Below are 24,150 nucleotides of genomic sequence, written 5' to 3' on the forward strand. Positions count from 1 at the left end.
AATAGTCCTGAATAAAATTAGATCAAATGAGTCAATTCTTAACATAAACCCTCATAAACATGTATTCACCACTCCTTAATGAATCAAAACAGTTTAACAATGATAAATCAAGAACAAACGCAACACAAATGTGAATAAGAGTAACAAGGGACTAGAACGAAGAACCGATGAAGATATTCGGGCTGAAATCGATAATGGTCGTCGTTGGGAAGCAACCGACGCCACAAGATGAACCACGAACAGTAGGGATGGATTACCAACCACCACGAACAAGTTTGGTACAGCCACAACGATTGTAACCTCTCACAAGGTGATACACGGTTTCACCTTCTTCTCCAAGCAACCTTCCACCAAACATCCACACTCAAAAGCTTTTCTCAAGCACCAACCACACCAAAAACTTGATTTTTCTCACTCTAGAACCAGCCACACTACCAATTTCGAAAATGAAGAAGACTCCTAACCCCTTGGTTGACCGCCCTAGTTAAAGGCTTAGGTTGCTTGGGAACAGCCACAATAAAGAGACTTTGGGCCTTCCCAAGCTTTGCACCAAAAACGAGTATGCAAGCCTAAATTTTGTCAAATGCTAATAACTCACCCAACAGTCCATTTTTTACTTTGGGTTGGTCAACATGAATTCAAATGAGGTTCAAGATGGACCACACTAAGGTGGTGCCACCTAGGACCCCCCTCATGAAGACGGATCAAGATCCGGATCCAAATAGGTTGCGAATTGGATCTTACACAAACACCAAGAGAGAAGCGAATTTGCAAAAAAATAAAAACTACCCTTGGACCCCATACACCCTCTAGTACCACAAAAAGATCCTACAGGGTACCAGAACTATCCAGATCCGTAGAATCCGGCTCCTAAAAAAATTTAAAAAAAAAATTATATAAAATAACTATTGATGAAACAATATCTAAAAATATGATTCCGTAATCGAATCAAAGCAATAAAAGGATCACGATGAGCATCGACTAACTGGGAGATCCACTAGGACCACGAATGTCCTGCAAGCGTGTGGATCGCCTTGGGTAGTGATGTCTGAAATGGGTCTGGATATTTGGATTTGGATCCAAATCCGCTTCTATCTCTAGATGCTCTACATCAGCAACTCAATTGTTCATTTCAAGTATTCTTCTCTAACATAGTGACAGTCCATCTCTACATGCTTTGTTCGTTCATGGAAAGTGTGATTACTCGCAAGGTATATAACACTTTTGTTGTCGCAGCACATCTTCAAAAGACTAGAAATAATGACTCCTATGTCTTTAAGAAGACTTATCAACCAAACAATCTTCATAATTGTTGTTGTCATAGCATGATATTCAGTTTCTATTGATCATAATGAAAAATTTTGTTGCTTCTTACATCTCCAAGATATTAGAGTCTCTTAAAAACACACAAAATTCAGTAGTTGAGACTATCATTAGGATTTCCTCACCAATTTACATCAGTATAAGCAATTAACTCTAAATAAGAAGAAGATAAGAAAATCCTATGGGAGAGTAAGTCACTTTTATACCTAAAAAACTATCTCAAATAACAAAAATTAGACATGTCAAAATATTTTTTAAGAATTATTTTAATTTCATCAACTCCCTTTTTATCACTCTATGTAATGATCAAATCATCCACGTACAATAAAAGAATGACAATGTTAAAACATGTATCTTTAACAAAAAGAGCATTGTCAGTGTAACAAGATTTATAACCCAAATTCAATATAATCTTGTTAAATTTATCCTATCAAGCATTAGGGGCTTGCTTAAGCCAATATAATGTTTTTCTCAAACGAAGAACTTTTTCTCTTTTAATTTTAAGATTGAGAAGAGGATCCATGTACAGTTCCTCATTTAAGTCATCATTCAAAAAAGTATTCTTAACATCTAATTGGTAGACAAACCATTTCCTAATATATGTTAAGGCAATAAGAGTCCTTATACTAATCATACGTGCTACGGGTGCAAATGTTTTCTTGTAGTCAATTTCATACTCTTGAGAACAACCTTCAGCCACCAATCTAGTCTTATATATTTCTAAAGATGCATCCCCCTTTGTCTTAACATTATAAACACACCTACAACCTACATTTTTTTCCTATGGGTAGCGATTGAATTTCTTAAGTTTCCTATTCGAGAATAACTTTAGCCTCATGGTAGGAGGAAAGTTCATGAAAAAAGTGAATGGACATAAGGCAAACTCTATACCTAGGTGAAAATGACTCAGAGGACACAAATCTATTGAGAGGCCTAGAAGACTGATCTCCTAATACTAGGTTATTCACATGATAGGTTTTGAGTATATCTACCAAGTGCACATAGAAGATTCTCAATCGTTCTTCTAAAATAAATTTGAATATCATGAACCGGCATATTACCATTTAACGAATCAATAGAATCACCAATACGTATAATTTCATCATTATCATGCCCAATCTCTAATTCATCATTAGATTTATCATTCTTTGGTAATAAATCAAATAAAAAAGAATAATTGATGTCATCCTTAGGCTTATCTATACAAAAACCATTTTCCCTTTCAAAAAAAATTATGTTTCTTGAAACATGCAATTTGTCACTTTTCAAATTGTAACATCTATAATCTTTTTGGTTTTTTGCATAACCAAGAAACACACATTGAATGGATTTAGGGGAGAGTTTATCCTTTCATTCAATAAGTACAAAACATTTACATCAAGAAACTCTTAATCTACTTAAGTCAAGAGTGGTTTGGTAGAGTTTTTCAATTGGAAAGATGTTTTGTAAAGAAATAAAAGCATTTGGTTTATAAGTTACACTGCGGTTAGGGATCATTCAGCCCAAAAGCTTTTTTTAATATTTTTTGAAATAAGCAAAGTTCTCGTGGTTTCAATGATATGACGATGTTTTCTTTTGGCCAAACCATTTTGTCGTTGAGTGTTTGGAGAAGATCTTTGATGGGCAATATCATTTTCTTTCAAATAATTTTTAAAATCATTGGATAAATACTCTACTCTTGAGTCAGATAAAAAAATGACAATATTTGTTTGAAATTGGTGTTAAAATGTAATGTGTTATCTTATGTATATATATATATACATTGGACTATGTAATTTGGGTATTTGACCAACGGTATTTTGGTTATTTTGTATATGTAATAAGAGGTCTGTCTTTTACCTCTTGGTATTAGAACAGTCCAATAAGGACTGTTTCGTAATTTTTCTTTTTTTATTTTCTCTTTTCTTTAATTAAAAGACTGAGGGCTCTATAGTCATTAAACCATAGAATCGTTGGGATCTCATCCCAACAATCATAAATATGAATATGACCATTGGGAGGTCCCAATGACTCTATGGGAACCTCGCCTTGGTCCATTTGGTGTATAAATAGGGGTTGTTAGCCCCTTTTATTGTTATGCTTTTTAGAGCATTTTATCATTAATAAAATCATTATTTTTTATGATTTTTGTTCCTCTTTGTGAACATTGAGAATAGGCCTTAGTTGGATCTTTGTAGCTTGCCCATTAGTGGCTTTGCATTTGTGGCATCTCGCTTGTGCACTTAAGGTTTCATTACATGGTATCAGAGCCCTTTGGGTTCTCTTGATCTTGGAGGCTTTATTCTTGGTGGTCAAAGATTGTTCGTGATAAAAGCTCTTTTGCTCTCTCTCTCTCTTCCTCTCTATCCTATTCTCTTATTATTCGTCATGGAGCATGAATGTTGAGCTCTCCTTCGAACTCAATGGATCCAACTACATGATGTGGGCTTCGGTAATGGAAAATCACCTCAAAGGCAAGAAACTTTAGGGATTGGTGATGGGCACTACTCCCGAACCATCTTTGAAGTTTTTCAAAGTCGAAAAAGGTGTTAAAAAAACCCTTGAAGGAGATGATCACACTAAGTCCATCCATGAGCATCAATTTAAGGCTAAAATGGTTCATGAACAATGTTGACATAAAAATATATGACAACTATTGAAGCCTTAAGAGAGCAAGAAGAGACATACAATAAAAAGGGAATGAGCCAACACAGGTAGAAAACTTCATTCATATTCGTGAATGAGAGTGTACCCTCATATATGGGACAGGTGTTTATGAGTTACAGGTGATAGGACAGCTTGGAGCCTCTCAACCTACAGAGGCAATTCGACAGAAAAGCATGCATTTGTGTGTGCATGATGATGGTGTACGATTGAGGCATAAATCAACGTATGCGGGGTTCCATCGCATACATCAGGTGGTATCTATCATTTCTCTTGTGTTTCTTTTGTTCCCTAATGTGCATTCATTCAATTACATATAAGCATGGGGGAGTGTCACTAAGGACATTGTCATTTAAGCATGGAGGAGGGTATAGTATGCACACTCAATTTTTTTTTCTGTCCATGTATCTGTTCTGATAAAAACTCATAAGATTAGGCGTGAAGAATAAATTTTTAAGCATATATGAATGTTTTTATATAATCTGACATTTTGGAGATTTTTAAGCCCCATGCGAAAAAAAATTCTGAAACTAATCTAGAAAAAATAGTTATTTATGGGGATTTCAAAGAAAAGATGGTCTATGAATGTTAGAGTTTGTGTTGAATCACAAATATGAATATGCAAAGTCTATTTTTGAAAAACTAAGCGAATGAAAAATATCAAGAAATAATAACTTCAAAGAAAAAAGAGCACACGTTTAGTTTGTTTGATGTCTTGGTTGCTCTCTAGTAGCTGGGTTCAGACACAATTTGAAGTGTTTGCATCCCATGTTGAAAAGGACAACGAAGGAGATCACTTCTTTGTCTAGTCGACATCTGTGGCCTATTGGTTTGAACAAGTAGAGCCTGAAGGGTGTTTATGCCTGGAGCCCTAAAGCCATCTCGTTTGGGAGTCACCGGCCCGAAAGCCCGTTACATGGACTTTATAGAAAGCCTAAGAGACATTAACATTGCACATGACAGGAAGAAAACTATATGTAACTATGAAAATCTAAGGTCTAGCGACTCGAGCAATTAAGTATGAGGGATACTCTGTATTTTGTGCCCTAAGGTTGTCTGGTCTGAGAGTCACTGATCCAAAGCTCGTTACACGGGTCACAAAAACTTGAAAATTGATATAGTGCTCAACTGGGGAAAAAAAAGTGAAAAAATGAAAAATTGAAAAAGAAAAATAGTAACAAGAGCTTAATAAAAATTCATTGCTTAGAAATAATTATGAAAAACTGTGCAAAAAACATACATGTGAGGATAAATAAGCAATAGCATTATTGTACTTGATTTTCTGAGAAAAAAACATGAATAATTGCAATTTTTAGAAAAGAAGAAGAAAAGTTTTTCATCTGTGACGGCATGTTAAAACTTTAAATATGTTGTGAAAATGTAATTGCATGGAATAATTGTTTAGGCGAATTTCTTAACTGCCTAATGCTTTTTTAAAAGAATTCTGATGTATACATGATAGAGACGTTTACTGCAAACCCTTACGAGATCTTACTCGTCCACTGGGGTAACCCAGGGGTTTAAAAGGCTTGTTGCATATGCTAAATGCAACCGTGATTCCTACGAAAGTGAGTTAGGTTATTGATTTGAATGTTTTGCTTTGCTTTTGTTAAAGGTAAGTTTGCTCGAGGACTAGCAAACGATAAGCAAAGGAGAATTTGATCATGCATAATTTATTCATGATTTTACACAGTTTGTATACATGATATTGTGCGAAATTAGCATTAACAGCCTGTGTTTAGTTGATGTTTGTACATTGTCCTGTAGGGTTGCATTTGATCTCAATTAAAGAAAAAAAATAAACAAGTTTGGACCCACGTGTGTTTTTTAGAATTTTTAGTTTTCTTTAATAGATTTTCAGAAATTACTTTTTAAAAGAGGAGGTTTTGTGAAATTCTTTAAAATTAAAACACTCTTTTAGAAAAAATTCTAAAACATCCTCTTAACCCTAACTTGACTTTATAAATAAGAGTTTTAGAGTTAGAGGGGTCGTCTTCCCTCATTGGAATTCATGCCCACCCCACTTTAGCCTCTCTCTCTCTCTCTTCCCTTGCTTCTTTCTCCTCCACTCTTTCTTCTTCCTTTATCTTCCTCTTCTTCACCGGTTTGGAGTCTTCCTTCTTGCATTGGAGGTGCGTGACACGTGCGATAGAGGAGGGAAGGCTGCTCTGCTCTCCCCAGTCTGTCGGAGGCGAACCCCAGACAAGCCATTTCTCCCCGTTCTCTTGGTATTTTCTGCACATAGATTAATTTTGCTGAATTTCTGTATGCATATGATTTAGACTTTATTTTCATAATCGTTGCATATAGGTTAGCTTCTCTATTTAATTTATTTCAGCATATAGTTTAGTTTTACTATTGTTCTAAGTGACAAGGAAAAGGAAAAGGGGCTGGATTTAATTCTAGATCCGTCAATCAGATCTGGTCGACCATTCTACTGGTTAGCCCAGATCTGATATGTTGATCAGATCGATCAGTAGACTAGATCAGGCTACGCAAATCAGGTTACCCTGATCTGCCGAGCCATACCTGCCAATCGAACTTGGAGTCAGGCCAGCCCTGATCAGTCGATCAGATCAGCCAACCTAGGTCTACTGTCAGACCTGATCTGGCAATCGGTGGTTTGTTATCACCAGCCAATCGAATATTCATTCTAAGTGGCCAACTGATCTGCAGATTAGATTTTAAAGGGGCATGGCTAATCCTGAATGCATGATTCATATTTTTTTCTACTTGTTTTTTTTGTGTTAAGATCTTATCATACGCACGGTTAGTCGGATCAGTTTCCTAGCCCAGTCCAATTAGGCCAGTCCAGATCTGACCAGATCCGGCCAGCAGAATAGGTTATTCCTGATTGCCAGCTTAACGTCCAGCATAATCAGTCCAGCCTGATTTTATATACTCGATTTGCATATCGATCTTTTCGTAGGGCACAAACTGAATCTGAGTTGGGTGCTGCAATTATTTTATTAAATTTATGTTCGACAGTTTAGTGATAGACTAGTGGTTTGTTAGTTTTTTTTTGTATTAGCCTAACATAGTTAGTTCTCGGTTTTGCTACATTTTGAATGATAAAATAAAAATCTGTTTTGGAAATCATGCTTCGGCAGACCGTGAGCTAAACCAATTCTTTAATTTAGATTTTTCTTTTCTTTAGAATTAGATACATTTAGATTTTTGGTTTTTAGATTTAATTGTTACTTCATTGCAGCTAACCACAATTAGATTAGGTAGTCTAGTTGTCTTCATCCTGTTTTGGTTATGAGTTTTGCAGGTGGGTACGAGCTTTTAGATTTTCATTGAAACGCGACAGCAAGGACCGTATACGTGTGAACAACATAAGCTAGATCGCGAGCAAACAGAGCCCTGCAATTTTTACTTTTCTTTATTTTTTTTTAGGGCCTCAAGACATTTAATTTAATTGGGTTGTAATAATTTTATTTATGTTCGAACCATTGTAATAGGGTAAGACGCTTTGTTTACATTTTATTTAAGGCAATAAAAATCGTTTTGTGTGGAGTACAAGGTTCTAAACTCGTTCCTTGAGTTCGACCCGAACTTCACCACTAGTGTGACCTGTTAATTTAAAAATTGATGCACGGTTTGCACTGACAGTTTTTATTGAAAATCCCTTTTAAAAATACTTTTAAGATAAGTTGCATCATGTTTCAACACCAACATTGTTAAGTTTAGAAGAGACAATAAAGAATGGTTCTTTCCTAAGGGTATGTATACCCAAACAAATCTTACTAGACAATATTTTTGTCAATACAAGATTAAAACCACTAAACAAGAAGACATGAATGTCCATGATTATTTTAATATTTTGTCTCCTCTTTGAGAGGAATTAACAACTTTGGAGACAAAATGGGTGGCTCTTGAAGATATTGAACTTAGAAGAGAGAACAAATTGAAAAAAAAAACACTTCTTTTAAATCCTTCATGGTCTAAGACCGAAATTCGAACAAGTGAGGTCCTCTCTTTTTTATAGGACTTCGACTATGCCTCTTGAAGATGCACTTGATGAAGTATGCCAAGAAGAAAGTCGTCTTGGCATGACTACTAAAGATGAAGATGTTTTAGTTTCACTAAGTCGGGTTTAAATGTAAGGGCTTATAGGGCCCCTCACTTTGTAAGACGAAATAACTATAATAGTAGATATAGGAAAGGTGTTATTTGTCATTTTTGTAATAAACTGAGACATAATAAACCGGTTTACCCAAAGCTTAAGGGCAAAGTCGCTTCCGTTGGAGAAACTGCACAAAATAAGGAAGAATCTAACAAGAATGGAGGAGCTATTAAAGACGCTTTTAGTCAAATATCGGCAGCACTATAACAACTACTTGAATCATCTTCTACTTTGAGTGTCGTCATTGCATCATCATCATCACCTCTAGGTATATGAAATTTTTACTCAGGTGCTTCCTTTAATATGACCGCTCATGAGAATATTCTTTCCGAAGTTTACACTAATTCTATTTCATCTTATGTCTCAACTGCCGATGGAACCTCTTTAAAAATAAATAGTATGGGAACTCTTGATTTGAAAACTTCTCAAAAAAAATTGTTCTAAAAATAAGAGTTGTTCCAAAATTGAATTTAAATCTTTTTTTCGTTTCTCAAATTTCCGACCATGGATGCAAAGTAGCTTTCTCATCAAAGGATTGCATCGTGCAGAATTGAATCTTTCGGTGTAAATGTTATGTACTTACTCATAAAAATGATAGAATCTCAACAAATGGTTTTTGTGTTTTCTTAGGGGATTCCTTAATTTCTTGAAAGTACAAGAAACAACAGAAGGTCTCATTGTCTTCAATAGAAGCAGAATATCGAGCCACGGCTACGACAACAATAGAGCTTGTATGGATACGAACTCTTCTCCAAGACATGGGAGTTTTCATCTTCAAATCTTCGAAGATGTGTTATAACAACAAAAGTGCAATCTATATTTCAAACAACCACACCTTCTATGAAAGAACAAAGTACAGTGAGAGAAACTATCGTTATGTACATGATAAGTATCTGAAAGGAACTACTAAATTATTGTACGTCACATCAGAGTATCAGCTTGATGATTTTTCACCAAAGCTCTTCCTGCACCTTGTTTTATTTTTCTTCGGAACAAACTTTCAGTGATCTCACTGTAAATTTGATGGAGGGTGTTAAAATATATACATATATATGTTATTGTGTATATACAAATATATAATATATATAGTTTTTGTAATCAAGGGTATATTTGTCTTTTTACCTCTTGGTATTAGAACAGTCCACTAGGGAACTTTTTTGTAATTTTTCTTTTTTTCTTCTCTTTTCTTAAATTAAAAGACTGAAGGCTCTATGGTCATTAAACCATAGAGTCGTTGGGATCTCATCCCAACAGTCATAAATATGATCGTTGGGAGGTCCCAACGACTCTATGGGAACCTCGCCTTGGTCTATTTGGTGTATAAATAGGGGCTGTTAGCCCCTTTTATTGTTATGCTTTTTAGAGCATTTTATTATTAATAAAACCATTATTTTTTATGATTTTTGTTCATCTTTGTGAGCATTGAGAATAGCCCTTAGTTGGATCGTTGTATCTTGCCCATTAATGGCTTTGCATTTGTGGCATCTCGCTTGTGCACTTAAGGTTTCATTACATGGTATCAGAGCCCTTTGGGTTATCTTGATCTTGGAGGCTTTATTCGTGGTGATCAAAGATTGTTAGTGATAAATGTTAAAATATGTAATCTCATATGTAATCTTTTTTTTTTCTTTAGTCTAGTTATGTATTTTAGTTAGGATAGAATTAATCTAATTAGGATTAGGTCTTTTTTAGCCACTTTGTTTTTTGACCAAAAGTCAAAAAGCAACTTTATAAGAGAGTCGTTGGACTCCCAACGGCTCTAAATAGAGCCGTTGGAAGCCCAACGACTCCCTCAATGGCCTTTCTTTATCATCTATAAATATGGGGGCTTTCCCCCTTGTAATATCATCTTTGGAGTTGGGATTTCTCCCACTTAATGAAATACATTTTTTCTGCTTCATTGTGCATACCCTTTTTTGAGTATTTTGTATGAACCCTAGTGGTTCTTGTGATTGAGCACTATTTGTGAACATTTATGGTTCTTGTGAGAGACATTTTTGTGAGTATTTTGAGAGTTTTTGCTTGTGGACTTCATCTTCTTACATGGTATCAGAGCCATTGGTGGAAGCGATCAAGCTAAGTTCTTTTGGTGCATTGAGAAGCATGCCATTCAAGTTTTTAAAAAGAAAGTACAGTTTCTTTGAAGTTGTGATCGTGTGAAGGCTTGAAAGCTTGGAAGGATACTTGTATTCACCATTTATGGTAGAGTATCCTCTTCTTTATCCTTTTTTTTTATTTTCCTCATTCTTCTTCTTCTTTCTTATTTTGTTTCTCCCAAAATTGTAAAATGGATGACAATGATAATGTCACCATTAAGCTCATCAAACTCAATGAATCCAATTACGTCACATGGGCTTCAATCATGAAGCATCTTATATGGGGAAAGAGATTATGGGGATTAGTTGATGGAACCGATATGAAACCTACACTAATCCTCACCAAGGATGAAGGAGAGAAAGAAATACCTCACGGAGGCAGAAAGGGTCAAAGTCATCTCCACTTACGAAAAAAAGTAAAAGGAATGGAGAATGGGTCATGCGAAGATCATGTTTTGACTCATAACAAGTGTTGACATAAAGAAATATCCAAGCCTTGCAAAGTTTGAACATGCTAACGATGCTTGGGATTACCTTGAGAGAATATACTCTCTTAAGGATATTGCACACATATGCAATCTTTAAGAGAAAGTTCGTAATATGGTGCAAGGGGACAAGAGTATTAGAGAATATTACAATAGCTTGTCCGAGTTATGGAAAGAATTGGCCCCTCCTTGAACCAAAGTGGCATTGTCCACAAGACATACAGCTCCGTCAAAATCAAGTGAATGCGGAGCACTTCTTTCAATTCATTAATGGATTGAGATTGAAGTTTGAATCAACCAAATCCATTCTTCTTCGTCGAGGAAAAGTTCCTTCCATAGAAGATACAATAGAAGAGTTAAGTATGAAAGAAAATAGGCTCAAGAAAAGAATTTTCAAAAGTGACGATGATTCGGTTCTAGCGGTATCTAGATCGGGAAATCATGTTCGTTCATACAAACCTCCACACTTTGGGAGGACAAATGATGAAAAACAAGGAAATGATTTTGAAAGAAGAAAAGTCATTTGCAACTATTGTCGTGAACTGGGACATGTCAAGACTTACTATCCAAAATTAAAGAGGTCTTATGAAAAGAAGGTCGCTCTAGTTGAATCTCCACAAGAATCAAGTGAGACATCTATTGGGAGCATGTCTCTAACACAATTGGTGGAGCCACTTCAACCATTTCTCAAAGAAGCTTCTTCATCTACCGGGGACGTTGTCTCTTTCATCGGCATCTTCGATCCCAGTAAATCTCTTTGGCTTCTTGACTGAGGTGCTTCTTTTCATATGGCACCCAACATAAAAATGCTATCCCAATGTGTTAACTTAAGTGGATCAAGTGTTTTTACTGCAGATGAAACATCTCTTGAGATTAAAAGAATTGGAAGTTTTGAAAATATTTCTCAAAACTCAAAAGGTTTTTTTATTCCAAAAATTAGATACATTCCTAAACTTAATATAAACCTTTTATCCGTTTTTCAATTAACTGACTATGGGTGTAATGTTTTCTTCTCCTCTCGTGATTTTCGAGTGCAGGATCACTAGTCAGGGAAGCTGATTGGGGAAGGTCATAGAGAAGGAGGCTTATACTACATGAATTTTTTGGAAATACCCAAGAATACACTATATTGTAATGTTCAAAAATTAGACTTGGATCTATGGCACAAAAGATTTGGCCATCCTTGTATATTCAAGATTCAGTTTTTTCCAAACATGAAAAAAAATTGTAATTTTGAAACTTTTACATGTGAAAAATGTATTCTTGGAAAAATAAGAAGACTACCTTTTAAAGAAAGAACCTTTGTTTCTTCACTACCACTTGAGCTAATACATTCAGATGTTTGGAGACCCGCACCTGTTACATCAAAAGGTGGTTTTATGTATTATGTAATTTTTGTAGATGACTTTACACGTCATACTTGAATTTATTTTCTTTAACATAAATTCGAAGTTTTCTTATATTTTCAAATATTTCACAATCTGGTCAAAAATCAATTTAAGGATGATATCTCAATATTTCACACTGATTCAGGGAGGGAGTTTTTATCAAAAGAATTCAAAGATTATTTAAACTTATATGAGATTTCACATCAAAAATCATGTCCTTATACCCCTCAACAAAATGGTCTAGCTGAAAGAAAACATAGGCACATTATAGAAACAACAAGAACGTTACTCATTACACATCAGGTACCAAATATTTTTTGGGCCGAAGCAACATTAACTGTTGTTTATCTTATTAACAGGATGCCTTCTTCCTCAATAAACAATATTTCTCCCACTGAAAAACTTTACAAGCAAACTCCAGATTATTCTAGGCTGTGGGTCTTTGGGTGCAAATGTTTTGTGTTTACAGATAAAAATGATAAACTCTCCTCACGAGGTATTCTCTGTGTCTTTCTAGGATATGCAAGTCAGCAAAAAGGTTACAGGTGTTTCAATCCTAAAAATAACAAATTATATGTCTCGAGAAATGTATCGTTCGTAGAAAACGAAAGTTTTTTTGAAAATAAATGAATATTCCTTTTTATTGAATTTGGTTCCAAGGATTAATGACAGAGATATTAATGAAAATCAAGATGATCAAAATGATATGACAGGTGCAGAACCAATTAATAACAATCAAGATTGTATTCAATATTCTAGATGAGGAAATTTAGAAAATCCATGTGCTTTTGAAAAATATACTAAGGAACAAGACCAAATATCAACTAGAAAGTCATCATGAGTCTCTAAAGTTCCTGAAAATTTATGTCTTATGAATCCTTTTCCCCTAAATATCAAGCCTACGTTGCCTTGATACACTCTTACGAAGAACCTTCTAGTTATGCTACAACCAAAGAACAACCCGAATGAGTTAAAGCTATGACAATAGAATTAGAAGCCTTAAAAAAGGCAAATAACTGGACCATTCAAGACATTCCACCTAACAAAAAACTTATTGGTTGTCGATGGGTGTACAAAGTTAAAACCAAGAGTAATGGCACTCTTGAGAGATTTAAAGCTCGGTTAGTTGCCAAAGGTTATTCTCAGGAATATGGAATAAACTATGAAGAAACTTTTGCCCTAGTAGCTAGAATAACCACAATTAGGATCTTAATAGCTCTTGCTTCTATAAAGAAATGGTATATTTTTCAAATGGATGTTAAAAATGCATTTCTCAATGGAAGCCTAGTTGAAGAAGTGTACATGGACCCACCACCTGGTATCAATATTCCTAAAGGGAAAACTTTTCGCTTAAATAAGGCTTTGTACGGACTTAAACAAGCCCTGAAAGCTTGGTATGATAAGTTTAGTCAGGTTATGCTTGATTTTGGTTTTCAATCTTGTTTTACTAACACAGTTTTGTTTGTTAAAAACTCTGATGTAGATATCATTATCCTCTTTCTCTATGTTGACGACATGATCCTCACTGGAACTGATAAACAGGGAGTTTACAATATTAAAAAATTTCTCAAAACGCACTTTGAAATGAGCGATTTAGGTTTTTTAAAATTCTTTCTTGGCATAGAAGTTGCATATTCCTCTAGAGGATATTTACTGACTCAATCTAAATTTGCTTTAGATATTGTTGTCAGGTCAGGTATCTCAGATGAAAGACGCGTTGACACTCACGTTGTTGTAAATATCAAAATGAAGATTGATAATGGAGAACCGCTTGAAAATTCAATACCTTATAGACAGCTTGTTGGGGCTCTATCATATCGTTCTATTACAAGACCTGACATTGCACATGTCGTTCACACAGCAAGTCAATTTCAGCATGCTCCAACTTCTGTCCATATGGGAGTTGTTTTACGCATTATTAGATATATTAAAAATTCTATCTTTCGAGGATTGTTTTTGTCTGCTTCTTCCACCTTAGAACTAACTGCTTATACTGATACAGATTGGGAGGGGATCCCAATGATCGTCACTCAACTACTGGTTTTTGTGCATTTTTAAGTGAATCATTGATTTCATGGAGATGCAAGAAGCAACAAAAAGTCTCTCGCTCGTCAACAGAAGCCGAATACAGGGCAATGGCTACAACCACTATGGAAATAGTCTGGCTACGACGTTTGCTTTCTAATATGGGTGTTGAAAGTATAGGAGCATCAAATCTATGCTGCAACAACAAAATCTCTATCTATATTGCCAGCAATCGGACATTCCACGAACGAACCAAGCATATTGAGATGGATTGTCACTACGTACGAGAGAAATTTCTACATGGCATCATTAATCTTTTCTGTCTCCTCAGAATATCAATTGGCATATTTCTTCACCAAACCTCTCGTTGCTCCTCGAATTCACTTTCTCTTAAACAAACTTTTGATTCTCCAACCGTAAGTTTGAGGGAGAGTGTTAGAATATATAATCTCATATGTAATTATCTCATATGTAATCTTTTTTTCCTTTCCTTTAGTCTAGTTATGTATTTTAGTTAGGATAGAATTAATCTAATTAGGATTAGGACTTTTTTAGACTTTTTTAGACACTTTGCTTTTTTTACCAAAAGTCAAAAAACAATTTTATGATTAGGACTTTTTTAGACTTTTAGCCACTTTGTTTTTTGACCAAAGGTCAAAAAGCAATTTTATGATTAGGACTTTTTTAGACTTTTAGCCACTTTGCTTTTTGACCAAAAGTAGAGCCGTTGGAAGCCCAACGACTCCCTCAATGGCCTTTCTTTATCATCTATAAATATGGGGGCTTTCCCCCTTGTAATATCATCTTTGGAGTTGGGATTTCTCCCACTTAATGAAATACATTTTTTTCTCTTCATTGTGCATACCCTTTTTTGGGTATTTTATATGAACCCTAGTGGTTCTTGTGATTGAGCACTATTTGTGAACATTTATGGTTCTTGTGAGAGACATTTTTGTGAGTATTTTGAGAGTTTTTGCTTGTGGACTTCATCTTCTTACAATAAAAGCTCTTTCGCTCTCTCTCTCTCTTCCTCTCTATCCTATTCTCTTATTATTCGTCATGGAGCATGAATGTTGAGCTATCCTTCAAACTCAATGGTCCACTAAGGAACTATTTTGTACCTCATCCCAACGGTCATAAATGGGGAGGTCCCAACGACTCTATGGGAACCTCCCCTTGGTCCATTTGGTGTATAAATAGGGGTTGTTAGCCCCTTTTACTGTTATGATTTTTAGAGCATCATTTTATCATTAATAAAATCATTATTTTTTATGATTTTTGTACTTCTTTGTGAGCATTGAGAATAGCCCTTAGATGGATCCTTGTATCTTGCCCATTAGCGGCTTTGGATTTGTGTGGTTGTGAACTCTTCATAGCCCTTTGTGGTATCTCTCTTATGCACTTAAGGTTTCATTACATCGGCCCCATGTCCGTAAGGTGGGAGTCCCGGGGCTATTTTACCCTAGACTCCTTGTTGTATCCAACAACACTACTAGACTCTATGTAAAATTCGCAGACTCCTATTTAAGGAGGTATCCTCCTCTTTATTGTGTATCTAGTGCAGTCGTGGACGTAGGTAGTTCTCACTGAACCACGTAAAATCCTTGTTTTCGTGTGTGGTTGTTTTTTCTTCTTTTGCTTTTTCATGCTTGTTTCTTCCATCCATTGGTAGTTTGAAGGGTCATTCCCTATCAGAGAATTTAGATACATTTGGATGACACAATCTTTTGTGTCATAAATCAATATCTTTTTTCTTTACAAAATTACAAAAAGATTCTTTGAGAATATGATGAAAATCCATGTAGCGATCTCACATTTTCCAATAGTGAAAACGTTGTTTAACTATTACCACAACACAACATAAACCATAAATAATAAAACCTTAATATTGATTCAACATTTCATAGCCGAAAGATATATTCTGAAGATGTCTGAAACTCATCCACAGATTATCAAAATTGTCATTTGTCATATATATTCTAAAAATGTCCAAAACGGTTACGGAAAATTTTAAAGAAACCGAAGGTCATGACAAAAAAAATAAGTTTAATCCCATCTATTGAAATTTGTAGAAAATATATCAGAAAATTTCTTAGTTACTCTAACATGAGAAATTGGAATCAATGTCAATTTACACTTTGTTTTTTAAAAAAGAGAAATTTGCTATTAAGAAAACTAAAGATTCCAAATTTACAAACCGCCGAGTAAGATAACGAGAAGTAACCCCGCATCAGACAACAGAAAAGAAATGGAGAGCCAAACATAGGCTTCAACCAAGCTAAGTCCACTGTATTCCAGATTGCCTTACACATATTATGATGTTTGTGTTTTTTAGGAGTAAATATTGCAAAAAATATCATGATATTTTGAAAGTTAGTGATACAAATGACAGCAACATAAAATAAATCAAATAAGAATTACAGGCAATCACACATGCATGTATAAGGTTGTATCAGAGTATTCAAGTTTCACAAAACTCCTATCTAATACCAAGCATGTCCGTGTTATTTTATGTACCATTTGTTTGACTATGTCATGCAGGAAATAGAATTGCTAACAATTGTGTCCTCTCATGCCTCACGCCTGCAATTTCTATTATAGCAATCCTGTAAGGCTATGCTATGTCGGAAAGCTTGGTGCAAATGCAACTAAAGATGCATATTATTTTCTATGGGTGAAGAAATCATTTTGCATACTTTCATGCACATATGCATTATGTGGCACATATATTTACAAAAAGGCAAGTATCTTTTCAATTTCAAGATGACTGACAACCCAAAAAAAAAAGCAAAGACACAAAAAGAAGAGAAGATTGTAACATTTGTTGCATAAGATGATTTATAGTTATGAGCATGCAATAATCAAGAGAAAGGAAAAGATAGTACACTGGTTGTGATGCAGCCAAAGAAACTTCTCCATGAGAGTATAAATAAAGGTATGCAGTCATACTTGTCGGAACAATGATGATCATCCATGTTGCACACTGCAAACATACCCATCAGAAGAAAGCATCTTTAAGCATTTCTATTGTGGGCCCATGAAATTCTACTAATATGTGAAATTGTAACCCAAGCTGTCAACTTTCCAAACAACAAACCATAAGACTGAGAAGTGCAGATACCAGATAAGAACCGTGAAACAGCAGATATTTGACCAGAGCTTCAATCAAAAACATGAAAAGCAGGAAAAAAGAACTATCTGTGCATATAAAAGGAAAGAAATCACTTATTTTCTAAAAGGAAAAGATTAGTTGAACATTAACATATGACTATTACAAACATTATAAAGACGTCATCATGGGTCTGAATCCAGACCTGAAACCTCACGTTCCAATACATCTAAAGTCAAAACTTGCAAAATTAATTTTTCTTAAATGTTAACAGGTGATACACACTCGATAAAAAACAAAATAGCATGGGGCTAAACCTCTAAGTAGACGCTAATATTTGAACTTAGGAAACACTAGCTCTACCTTCCATATTTCTTTATGAGTGAGATGTGTGTGATCAAGATCAAAAATTTTTGCATAATTCACAGAAGACTGAGAAAAGACCCATAAATTTACTCCCCAAAGCCAAACCATGATAGTCTGCAAGATAGGAATAAGAAGATTAATGAGAAAATCAGAAACCAAAAATTCTTTTATCAAAAACTGAAGAGAGTCATAACTACCCTGAAGATTTCCACCAAGGAATTCCATACTTACCACAAGGAGAAGAGGGTTATAATACAAAAAGACCTCGTACAAAAATAGATCACGTAAATCGGCACTCATCCTCATCACGGAGTCCACACCAATCTGGAAGTTCAAAGAACACGTGGTCATTAATTTTTTGCATTAATCTGGAAGTTCAAAGAACATGTGATCATCACGAAGCCCTCATAAGAAATTAATTCAGATTATTGTACTAGAAAATTATTATATAGTTAAGGAGCAAAAAGAAAATGAACTAGAACAAAAGAAGATGCTTAAACCAACCTTGCAGCAAATGAAGCCCCATAAGAAAAACAGAAGCACCTAAAAACATCAGCAACGTATTTGTAAGCTATTGGGACAAGGCATATAGAAATTTCAGAAATACACAAAACATCATTTTATTACTTCAGTCATCTTTTTAACTCGATAATTATTGTCATAAATTTCAGATATTCTTCCGTAAGCCAGAGAAGTAAACTCAGAACTAACACTATCATAACTGGTAAGAGGTGAGCAGTGTCTTAGAAGGGAGGTTGTAAGGAAATTTAGTCATTACTGGTTCCTCTCGAGGTTTTTTTATTGGAAGTCCTCTTTTATATATACAAGAGGATGCATTTGAAATCCCTAAGGCGGTAGCAAGCCCTATTGATAAGACACTAACAGTAGCAGGATAGAGCTCAACCATAGTAATCCTATTTCATAAGCAAGGAATTCATTGTTACATACATAACAGGAACAAGCTTGAATCTCATTAGATAGATGAAATATTCAAACATCAAAACATTTTATCTCTGGCATCTAGTACAACTAGTGTGACAGCTTGGGCACGTTTGCCTACTAAATAACCCAACTTTGAAGGAAGTGTGATGAGTAGCAGTAGGCAGTTCATGGAGAGAGCAGTGCCCCTCAGGAAGACTCAAATTAAGGACTCATGAAGGTGGACGAATTGACCCAGCTCACCACAAGAGTGTTGGTAAAAGGGTATAACGAACAGTACAGCTAGCTGTTAAAATATGTACCTAATCATTTAATGTAATTTATATATTTTATATATATAAGGTAATACATATACATATATATTAATATATATGTATATGTATCTACTTATTATATATATAAAATATATATTTCTACTTTGTTTAAGCCGTAGGGGTAGTTTAGTCTTTTCCCCTGTTTTACGCACATTCAATTTATGAATGTGATTGTAATTTAGTTTAGTTTTTCTTTTTCTTTTTATTTTTTATTTCTTTTAATTTTAGTACCAAAAGGTACCTTGAGGGGCCCACTCAAATAGACGTTGGGCCCCTCCAACAGTCACATTTGTGACAGTTGGAGGGGCTCCAACGTCTATGAGTGGAGCCCCTCCAAGGCTCCTTTTTGTGGTTATAAATAGGGGCTCTCCCCTTTGTATTTCTTCATGGCTTTGAGTCAAAGCCCAAGTTCTCAATAAATCGATTCCATTGTTTTTATGCCTTTGTGCATTTGTGAGTTGTGCCTTTGTGCACAAGTGTTCTTATTGTGCATTCGTGGTGGGTTTATTATCAAGAATATTAAGGTCTTGATCCTAGTATCTTGGTGGAGATACTTTTACATGGTATCAGAGCCTCGTTGAAGAAGGAGGATAGTGCATCCCGCCACTTGTGAAGTACCTCGGTAATCGTGCCCTCAAGTAAGTGAAGTTTTGAAGTATATCATCTTCTTCGGGCGATATTTTAGAAGCAACTTTTGTCAAGAAAAGTTGGAAAAACTCTTAAGGTACACATTATTTTCTATCATCTTACCTCTCTAATGGGTGAAAAAGACTCCCACTTCTCTCTTGGGTTTAAACTTAGTGGTTCGAACTATCATGTTTGGGCCGGCAATATGGAAGCCCATATCAAAGGGAAAGGCCTTTGGGGATACGTTCAAGGTTCCATATCGGAACCCGAACCCAAACTTTCTATCATAGAGAAAGGGGATATTAAGATTCTTGAAGGTGAAGATAGACAAAAGGCCCTTGAAGAATATTCAAAAAAGCATGATGAGTGGGAAATGAAGAACTTCAAAATTTTATCTTGGATTTTTTCGTCCGTTGAAACCAAGATCAATGCCAACATCATTAAGTTTAAAAGGGTCTCCGAAGCTTGGTGTACCTTAAAAAAATGTATACTTCAAGGGACTTATCACACAAATATTATCTCCAAAAGAAAGCTTTGACTCTTCAACAAAATGATTTGTCTATTCGGGAATATTTTGCCGAATTATCATCTATTTGGGACGAGCTTGCTATGCTCGAACCAAAATGGAGCGGAGAAGCTATTGAATTAAGACACAAGCAACTAGAGGAAGATCGATTTTTTAATTTTTTAAATGGTCTTAGACCCAAATTTGAGCAAATTCGGTCCTCTCTCTTATCCGCTTTCACATCCCCTTCTATTGAAGATGTCATCACCAAGCTAAGTGGTGAGGAAACACGTATGGGGATTAGTAAAAATAATCTGAGTATTCTTGCTACCCCTTCTCAAAGTGATTATGAAGTGGTTAATGCCGTGTCAAGACCCGGAAATAACTTGAAAACCTACAAACCTCCACATTTCAAGAATCAAGGGCAAGGAGGAAATGATCGATATGGAAAGAGAGACTATAGCAAATTAACTTGCCATTTTTGTAAAGAACCGGGGCATATCAAACCCCTTTGTCCTAAATGGAAGAAATTTCTTGTCGCGGCTTTAGCATCTCAATCAGAAGAACGACCTTCGTCATCAAATGAGTCTCTTTCGCTTCAACAAATTGTGGATGCTCTTCAACCTATTCTCAAATGAGGCATTTCTGGAGCCGCTATGTCATCCTCATCCTCTCTCGATAAGTCATCTTGGCTCCTTGATTCCGGTGCCTCATTTCATATGACTCCAAGTCCTTGTTTTCTCTCTGATTATTCTAAAAATTTTCTTCCATCTTTTGTCTCAACGGCGGATGGAACACCTCTTGAAATTAAAGAAATGGGCAATTTTGAAAAACAAGACTTCTTTATCCCAAAAATTCGTCTTATACCAAAATTAAACTTAAATTTACTTTCCGTTTCTCAACTCTCGGACCATGGTTGCGATATAAGGTTTTCTTCTAATAAATGTTGGATACAGGATTGTCAGTCCGGGAAGTTGATTGAGGAAGGCTCTAGGAGAGGCGACCTCTACTATGTTGATTTTCTTAAAATTCCCAAGGATCAATTTTGTAATGTTGTTCAAAACAAAGATATTCATGTATGGCATAAGAGATTGGGTCATCCCAACATTGTTAAAATCTCTTATTTGCCCTTTATTAAGCATCTTTGTAATGAAAATTTTGTTTGTAATGAATGTATTCTTGGAAAAATGAAAAGTCTCCCTTTTTCTCAAAGATCTATGTTTACAACAAGACCTTTTGAAATTGTTCACTCCGATGTATGGGGTCCGGCTCCGGTGATCTCTAAGGGAGGTTTCTCATACTATGTTATCTATGTGGACGATTTCACTAGGTTTAGTTGGATATATTTTCTTAAACATAAACATGAAGTTTTCTCAACTTTTAAAACATTTCATATGATGGTTTTAAATCAATTCAATGGAAAGTTAAAAATTCTTAGAACCGATTCGGGTGGCGAATATCTTTCCAATGAATTCAAAAGTTATCTTGAAAATTATGAAATTCTCCATCAAAAGTCTTGTCCTAAAACTCCCCAACAAAATGGGTTGGCGGAACGAAAACATAGGCACATTATTGAAACAACACGAACTTTGCTCATTTCACAAAATATTCCGAAGAAACTTTGGGCAGAGGCCGCCCTTACCTCTGTCTATCTCATAAACAGACTTCCATCTAAAAACTTGAACAAAATTTCTCCATTTGAAAAATTATACGAAAAAGAACCTGATTATAGCAGGTTAAGGGTTTTTGGATGTAAATGTTTTGTCCTTACTGATAAAAATGACAAACTCTCCCCTAAGGCCATTCCTTGTGCCTTTCTTGGTTATTCTGAAACTCATAAAGGCTTTCGCTGTTATGATATTAAAAGTGATAAACTATACGTTTCCAGAAATGTAAGCTTCTTGGAAAATGTTAGTGGTTTCGAGAAACTTGAAACTAATGACGAGAATATAGACTATTCTTTTCTGTTTGATTTATTAACTGAAGATGATGATACTAGTGATGATGAAACAAATCAAAATGACTTGAATAATAACGAAACTCATTCTGATTCCCCAACACTTCATCAACACATCAATGAAGAATCACATAGAGATCCTATAACCTACTCTCATAGAGATAGGAATACTTTTAGAAGTGCCCTCGAAAGATATGATAGTGAGCCTACCCCTTCGAGTGAAGAAAATCTTCGTAGGACCGAAAGATCAAGAAGACCCCCTTCTAGGTTCATCTCATATGAGTCATTTTCACCGAAATATATAGCCTGTCTAAGCGCCATTCACTCTTACATAGAACCTAGGGATTTCGAGGAGGCACGAAAATGTCCGGAATGGATAGTCGCTATGAATAATGAATTTGAAGCCCTAAAGAAAGCAAAGACATGGGAGTTTAAAGACCTCCCTAAAGACAAGAAAGCAATAGGGTGTAGATGGGTGTTTAAAGTCAAAACTAAGAGTGATGGGTCCCTTGAGAGATATAAGGCCCGCTTAGTCGCAAAAGGATATGGTCAAAAATATGGGATTGATTATGAGGAGACCTTTGCCCTGGTTGCTCGGATGGTCACCGTACAATGTCTTATAATCGTTGCTTCAATCAATAAATAGAACATCTATCAGATGGATGTTAAGAATGTGTTTCTAAACGGAGATCTAAACGAAGAAGTATATATGGATGCTCCTCCTGGAATGGAGTCTCCTAAAGGGAAAGTGCTTCGTCTTCGGAAAGCTCTTTATGGTTTAAAACAAGCTCCCAAGGCTTGGTATGATAGGTTTAACTCCATAATGTTGGAAAATGATTTTTCATCCTGCTGCTTTGTTTGTTAGAAAATCTAATGCAGGGATTGTTATTCTACTACTTTATGTGGATGACATGCTTATAACTGGGAGCGACTCTAAAGGGATTAAAAGCATAAAATCTATTTTAAAGGATAAGTTTGAAATGTCTGACTTGGGTTTCTTTAACTTATTTTTTGGGTATTGAGGTTGCATACTCTCATAGAGGATATTTTTTGTCTCAAACTAAGCTTGCATCTGAGATTATTGACAGGTCAGGTATTACAGATGATAAAATTTGTGAAACTCCTGCTATAGTAGGAGTTAAAATGAAGATTGATGATGGTGTTCCTCTCTCTGATCCTACTCCCTACAGGCAACTAGTAGGATCGTTGATGTACCTAAGTATCACCAGACCAGACATCTCACATGCGGTGCATACGGCAAGTCAGTTTCAGCATGCACCAACTTCTGTTCACATGGGTGCTATCTTACGTGTCGTAAGATACCTAAAGAACACTATTAATAAGGGAGTTTTTCTGTCTTCTTCTTCTGAGTTAAAATTAATCGCTTATACTGACTCTGATTGGGGAAGTGGCCCAAATAACCGTCACTTCACCACTGGTTTTTGTGTTTTCTTAGGAGACTCATTGATCTCGTGGAGATGCAAGAAACAGCAAAAGGTGTCTCTCTCATCAACTGAAGCCGAATATCGTGCCATGGCGACTACTACCATGGAAATTGTTTGGATTCGTCAGTTGCTGGAAGACATGGGGATCAATATTGAAGGGCCTACCAAGCTTTGCTGTGACAACAAAAGTGCGATTTATATTGCTAAAAATCACATTTTTCATGAGCGGACCAAACACATAGAGATGGATTGTCACTATGTTCGGGAGGCGTATCTCAAAGGAACCATTGACCTTCCATATGTCACGTCCGAATATCAATTGGCGGACTTCTTCACTAAAGCCTTGTGTGCACCGCGCTTCAACTTTCTTCTTAGCAAACTCTCGGTCATCCTGCCCTAAGTTTGAGGGGGGGTGTTAAAATATGTACCTAATCATTTAATGTAATTTATATATTTTATATATATAAGGTAATACATATACATATATATTAATATATATGTATATGTATCTACTTATTATATATATAAAATATATATTTCTACTTTGTTTAAGCCGTAGGGGTAGTTTAGTCTTTTCCCCTGTTTTACGCACATTCAATTTATGAATGTGATTGTAATTTAGTTTAGTTTTTCTTTTTCTTTTTCTTTTTCTTTTTCTTTTTCTTTTTATTTTTTATTTCTTTTAATTTTAGTACCAAAAGGTACCTTGGGGGGCCCACTCAAATAGACGTTGGGCCCCTCCAACGATCACATTTGTGACCGTTGGAGGGGCTCCAACGTCTATGAGTGGAGCCCCTCC

General features: G+C 35.5%; 1 protein-coding gene across 5 annotated transcripts in view; it reads right to left on the bottom strand.

Moving 5' to 3' along the window:
- Window positions 1-24,150, bottom strand: part of LOC149827414 (uncharacterized) — a 68,474-nt gene that overhangs the window by 16,864 nt on the left and 27,460 nt on the right. For 4 of the 5 annotated variants that reach the window (XM_090019352.1, XM_090019353.1, XM_090019354.1 and 1 more), the window contains 4 exons: window positions 18,069-18,107; window positions 17,796-17,888; window positions 17,562-17,678; window positions 16,977-17,072 (listed from right to left, as the gene is read on the bottom strand). In XM_090019352.1, the coding sequence (XP_089875478.1) occupies window positions 16,977-17,072; window positions 17,562-17,678; window positions 17,796-17,888; window positions 18,069-18,107 (345 nt within the window). The remainder of the gene's footprint in view (window positions 1-16,976; window positions 17,073-17,561; window positions 17,679-17,795; window positions 17,889-18,068; window positions 18,108-24,150) is intronic. The other variant, XM_090019355.1, reaches the window with a different exon arrangement.

Source organism: Nuphar pumila, chromosome 10 (genome assembly GCF_984573655.1).
Source record: "Nuphar pumila chromosome 10, dmNupPumi1.hap1.1, whole genome shotgun sequence".
NCBI classification, from domain to species: Eukaryota; Viridiplantae; Streptophyta; class Magnoliopsida; order Nymphaeales; family Nymphaeaceae; genus Nuphar; species Nuphar pumila.